The following is a 6,661-nucleotide window of genomic DNA, read 5'->3' as shown; positions in this document are numbered from 1 at the left end:
AATCGTATACCTAATGTTCCGTCAAAACCCATACATCTTAGAGAAAGGAAATGAAGGGACGGAAAAACGAGGAGAAAAGGACGAAGGATGAATAAGACGAAGGAAAGGAAAGGATATCTATTTTATGTTTTTTTATATTATTGCTTGAAATAAACCTGTAAGGATGGAGAGATAAATCTCAATCATATGGTAGGATGACTAAAAGACATTTTAGAAATTAGCATAACCACATTAATAAATGTGGTTGATATACGCCATAAACATCAATTTATAAATCTAATATGCTAAATTAATACATTAAATATTGTTATTAATATTGTTAATTATAAATATTATTAATTGTTTAAATAATTCATTTACTTATTAATTAAATCATTAAATAATTAATTAATAATTAATAATAAAATCATAATAAAATAATTAATAATATTACTACAAAAATAATAATTAATAATAAAATAATTTATTAATAATTATTTATTAACTATTATTTTATTATTTATTAATAATTAATAATAAAATAATTAATATTATTATAATAAAATAATAAAACAATATTGAATATTATTTTATTAATATATTTATTGTTTTTATTTATTTATTAATATAAATATTGTTTTTTTATAATTTATATTATTTATTATTAAGTAGTAATATTAAAAACTTATGAATAACATTATATGTTATGAATATCAACTTTTAGATTAAAAAATCCAAGGGATTGATATTATAAACCTAGGGAAATAATAAACCCAAGGGATTTAGACTACACACCCAAAACATTACAAACCCACAGAAATAATATTCAACTCAAGGGATCAATATTATAAACTCAAGGTATATAAACCCTAAGATAAATATTATAAATCCTAAAACGATCATGGTTGACCATAGTTTATTTTCATATTGAAACAATATTTGTCATAATGTGACGCAGGACTATGGTTGACCATGATTGATTTTCATAAGGAGACAATCTTTGTAGCAATACAATGTTGGACCATGGTTGCTTTTCATATTGAGAAAATCTTTGTAGCAATGTGACATTAGACCATGGTTGACCATGATTATAAACCCAAAGATTAATATTAAACTCAAATATTAATATTATAAACCCTTTGAGTAATATTATACTTAGGAATATGAACCCTTAGATTAATAAACTAAAAGGATTGATATTATAAACCCAAAGGATTAATATTAAAATCCCAAGGGAATAATATTAAAGCCAATGAATAAATATTATAAACCCAAGATATACAAACCCTAAAATAAATATTATAAACCCTAAAATAAAGATGGTTGATCATGTTTTACCATGGTTGATTTTCATATAGAGATGATCTTTATCACAATGCGACATTTGACCATGGTTGACCATGGTTGATTTTCTTATCAAGACAATCTTTGTCACAATGTGATATTGCACCATGGTTGTGCATGGTTGACCATGATTATAAACCCAAGGGGTTTATATTAAACCCTATGATTAATATTATAAACCTTACGGATAATATTATACCCTAAGAATATGAATCTTTAGAATTATACATAAATCTAAGAGATTAATATCATAAACACAAGGTATATGAATTCTAAGATAAATATTATAAACCCAAAGGAACAATAAGCCCAACCGATTAATACTAAAAGCCCAAAGGATTATAAACCCAAGGGATAAATATTATAAACCCAACGTATATAAACCCAAAAACAAATATTATAAACTCTAAAATAAACATGGTTGGTCATGGTTGGCCACGATTTATTTTCATATTGACACAATATTTTTCACAATGCAACGTTGGACAATGGTTGACCATAATTGATTTTCATATTGAGACAACCTTTGGTACAATGTGACGTTGGACAATGGTTGGCCATGGTTGATTTTCATATTGATACAATCTTTGTCATAATGCGAATTTGGACCATTGTTGACCATGACTGACCACAGTTGTTAGAATGTGACATTTGAACAAGGGATTGATAAACCGAACAAAGATCAACCCTTATATTGATAAACCCAAGGGATAAATTCTAAAACCCCAAGGTATTATAAACCGAAGGGAATAATATTAAAACCAAGGGATTAATATTATAAACCTAAGGTATATAAACCCTAAGATAAATAATATAAACCCAAGGGATTATAAACCTAAGGGAATAATATTAAACCCAAACCCCAAGATAAGTATTATAAACCCTAAAATAAACATGGTTGACCATGGTTGACTACGTTTGATTTTCATATTGACACAATATTTGTCACAATGTGATGTAGGACTATGGTTGACCATGCTTGATTTTCATAGAGACAACCTTTGGCACAATGTGACATTGAACAATGGTTGGCCATGGTTGATTTTCATACTAAGACAATGTTTGTCATAATGTGACATTGGACCATGGTTGACCATGGATGACCATGGTTGTCACAATGTGATGTTGGACCAAGAGACAATCTTTGTCACAGTGTCAATAACCATGGTTGACCATGATTGACCATGGTTGACCATGATTGACCATGGTTAACCATGATTGATTTTCATATTGAGACAATCTTTGACACAATGCGGTGTTGGAACATGGTTGACCATGGTTGATTTTCATATTGAGACAATCCTTGTCATAATGTGAAATTGGTTGCTTTTCATATCGAAAAATATTTGTCACAATGTGACATTGGACCATGGTTGACCATGATTCATAAACCCAAGGGATTGATATTATAAACCCAAGGGAATAATATTAAACCCAAGGGGTTAATATTGAAAACCCAAGGTTTATAAACCCTAAGATAAATATTATAAACCCAGGAAAATAATAAACCCAACGGATTAATACTAAAAACCCAAGAGATTATAAACCAAAGGGAATAATATTAAAGGATAAATACTATAAACACAATGTATATAAAGCCTAAGATAAATATTATAAACCCTAAAATAAGCATGGTTGACCATGGTTGATTTTCATATTGACACAATCTTTGTCATAATGCGATGTTGGACGATGGTTTCCCATGATTTATTTTTATATTGAGACAAATTTTGGAACATGCAATGTTGGACAATGGTTGGCCATGGTTGATTTTCATATTGAGACAATTTTTGTCACAATGCAACGTTGGACCATGGTTGACCATAGTTGACCATGGTTTTCAAAATGTGATTTCGAACTATGAGACAATCCTTGTCACAATGTGACCATGCTTATTAACCATGGTTGACCATGATTGATTTCCATATTGAGAAAATCTCTCTTACAATACGATGTTGGACTTTGGGTGACCATGTTTGACCATGGTTGATATTCATATTGAGACAACCTTTCTCACTATGTGGCATAGGACCATGGTAGACCATAATTGACCATGTTTGAGCAATGTGGACCATGATTGACAATTGTTGACCATGATTGACCTTGGTTGGCCATAGTTCAACATGATTGCTTTCTATATTGAGAAAATATTTGTCACAAACCCATATTGGCATTATTATAAACCTAAGAGACTAATAAACCCAATGAGTTTATATTACAAACCCAAACGATTTATATTCAAATCTAGGAATAATATTATAAACCCTATGAAAAATATTATACCATAGGAATATGAACCCTTGGATTAATAAACCCAAGGGATTGATAATATAAACCCAATGCACTAATAAAGCCAAGCGATTAATATTGTAAACCCAATCTATATAAACTGTAAGATAAATATTATAAACCCTAAAACAAACATGGTCGACCATAGTTGTTTTAAGAAAATCTTTGTCACAATGCGTTGATGGACCATGGTTGACCATGGTTAGAGAATATTTTTCAGAATGCAACATTGGACCCTCCGATAGTTGACCATGCTTGATTTTCATATTGAGACAATCTTTGTCAAAATGTGAAGTTGGACCAAGATTGACCATGTTTGTCACAATGTGAAGTTAGACCATGAAACAATCCTTGACCCAATATGACTATATTTATTGACCATGATTAATTTTCATATTTTTCAAAATGCAACCATGATTCCGCTCAGCATCATGTTGCGCTTAGAGATGCGGCAATGCAACATCTTCGACTGATTAAAAGCGTCTCTATTTTCGATGGTTTTAAAGCATATTTTTTCTGTAATTTTAACTTATATTTGTATTCCCACCCACTGTAGATTTGGATCTTAAAGGCGTTCTCTTAGAATTCTCCCCTGAATACATTGAAATTGCGATGTGGATGCCTTAAAAAAGAAAAATTGGTCCGTATTGTACGGACGGTGGTTGCCTCCGATCGCCCACCTATTATAAGAAAGGTTTGGCGTGGTTGGAGAACGATTAAGAAATCATTTAGCAGGGTCTTTCGAACGCGGAGGTACATAAAGTAATAAACACAGATAGAACGAACAAAGATCTTCGTTCGTACAACTTTGAAATGAGCTGAAATATCAAAACCATTGACAATGGCGTGACATATGCCTTTGTCGACACAGCCATTCACCATGTAATTTATATTTGTGTATGCTTTAAACAAATAAAATTGATGATTGTTTAAAAGAATTCAAAATCCGATAGAAAGAATACAAGAAAAATATCTGAGGTAAATCGTCTTTATTGTCAGAAATGTGTTGTGCTCACATTGATAACCTTAATATAATTTGCAGCATACACAGCTCACCATTATTCAAACTGAAAACGATCACAATACAGCTGACCATTATTCAAACTCAAAACGATCGCAGTAACCAAAAAAAGTCGAAGAGTGTCACATGACGATGGTCCAGAAACTGTACCAATCGTAATCGAACGAAATACATAACAGGAGAGCCAACACGAGGTGCAATTAGCATTTAATAAAGGGCACCCGTATGATGGGAACAGAACGAAGAGAATGAGCCGTTTCAGGATGGTTACATGGGTTACACCGCAGTCAGTCGCAGTAGGAATTAACAAGGTTACATGCAGGCTGGTGTATGTTGGCTCCACAGGCAGCGAAATCGTCCAGAAGACGTCGATCCATTTTTATGGCAGAGCGGGGTCGGACGTTTCAAATTTCACCGAATGGGGCAAACGCAGAGATGGAAACGAAGGGACAGGGCCACGTTTCAAATAAATCGCCGCCACAAAACACAAAAAAATAAATTCATCGATTCACTCCCTCTCGCCCCATAGCGGCCGATCTCAAAGCATATTGTAGAGATATTCACCTACATTAAATCCCAGCCGTTCAAAAAAAAAAGCAACGGAGTTCCCATCCACGGGGCCCATATAGAAACGCGTACGGCCATTTATTTATTTATTTTTTATATTATAGCTTGAAATAAACTTACAAGGTTAAGGCTGGAGAGATAAATCTCAATCATATGGTACGATGACTAAAAAATTCCTTGGTAAAAAATAAAATTATGCAAAGCCGATAGCAATATAAGACGCCTATCAGCGAAAACTAGATCTCTAAAATATGGGAAAGTGAACGCAAAAATGACATATTTAACTGTTTTTCTTTCTACATTCATGCATTATAATTTCCAGTTACGTCATTTGCACATCATTAACTGTGCAAGCTGCTAAGTAACGCCATCGTAATTTGACCCACGCGGCTTACAGGATTCGCTGATACAATAATAATCGATAAGGGAACGCTGACAGATATCAAACTCAAAAGTGTGATTGCAACAACAGGGCGAGTGTTGATCAAAGTGTACTGCAACCATGCAATTGCCCTGAATACCTGCGCATGATACGCGGGATATAATTCTTTCTCCCATTCCATGTACTCTTCCGGAGTCTTGTAATTTGTCTCCTGCATTTTGAGGTCGAACATTCGCTTTCTCAGAAGTATCATATTGGCGTCCACTATGTTCCGGCCACCTGCATTCAAAACAATTCGGCACTTAATGTAACTGTTTGAAGGATCGGTGCAGTCCACTACAGATAAATATCCATAATTTCTGCAGTCATGAACAAAACGACCTACCTGAACCAAATTGGTATTCGCCAGAGCTTGCAGCTTTTATAACGAGCTGCCTCTGGTTAACTCCTCGCTTCCTCCTTGGAGCAGAAAGAGTGGGAGTTCCCCCGTTCTGTTTCTGCGGCATTGGCGGTGAGAAGGCTCGGGAGATACGGCACACGTGCCCCGCAGAATCTTTGGGGATTGCTATCGCAACTTTGAGATCCATCACTGATCTACAAATCTCTAGTCTTCAGAGTATTCTAAGATTGCAGCTCTTCGTTAACGACCAACAGAAAGAAAGGAGCGTACAGTTTTAAGATGATTTTCCGCTGGCAATCTCTAAAACAACACTCTGGATAAATCGGTGCAGCTAAGAGATCTCTCATTTATAGGGCAAGTTGAGTGGAATCATTAATTCATTGGAAACAAAAACGAAGCAGCCGATCTTCTGCTTCCTTATCATCTATGTCCCCGCGGCCCGGCTACGCGGTTTAGCCATCTCGTCTTACTCCGCTCTTTCTGCTTTTGACAGGTACCTTTTTTTGAATTTCCAACGAGATTAGCGCCACCTGTTAATGCTTTCTATCTGGTTAGGACATGGTGACCATTTGTGGAAAGTGGCTCACAGCCATGTGCACAGCGGCTCCCACAATTCCGTGTATTTAACAAAAGCATTAACGTCCAATAATTTTGCGCCAATTGCAAGTTAGTGGAGAAT

The 6,661-nt window shown here is 34.2% G+C and overlaps 1 protein-coding gene across 1 annotated transcript; it reads right to left on the bottom strand.

Moving 5' to 3' along the window:
- Nucleotides 1–5,388: 5,388 nt before the first annotated feature.
- On the bottom strand, nucleotides 5,389–6,322 carry LOC149178330 (uncharacterized). The gene is made up of 2 exons (XM_089423609.1): nucleotides 5,968–6,322; nucleotides 5,389–5,861 (listed from the first exon to the last, which is right to left on the bottom strand). Exons 1-2 carry the CDS (start codon nucleotides 6,167–6,169, stop codon nucleotides 5,542–5,544), a joined length of 522 nt encoding a protein of 173 aa, XP_089279735.1. The 5' UTR covers nucleotides 6,170–6,322; the 3' UTR covers nucleotides 5,389–5,541.
- Between the last annotated feature and the right edge of the window lie 339 nt (nucleotides 6,323–6,661).

This window comes from Pinus tabuliformis, chromosome 4_1 (assembly GCF_031772625.1).
Source record: "Pinus tabuliformis cultivar Carrire ecotype Pingquan chromosome 4_1, CPIR1, whole genome shotgun sequence".
Taxonomy (NCBI): Eukaryota; Viridiplantae; Streptophyta; class Pinopsida; order Pinales; family Pinaceae; genus Pinus; species Pinus tabuliformis.
This window is presented reverse-complemented; position numbering and strand designations above follow the sequence as displayed.

Bases quoted from the DNA above. Each gene is read 5' to 3' on its own strand.
- LOC149178330 (XM_089423609.1), bottom strand. From the start codon at position 6,169: ATGGATCTCAAAGTTGCGATAGCAATCCCCAAAGATTCTGCGGGGCAC. The intron at 5,862-5,967 runs GTAGGTCGTTTT...TTTTGAATGCAG, and splicing joins CGAATACCAATTTGGTTCAG to GTGGCCGGAACATAGTGGAC.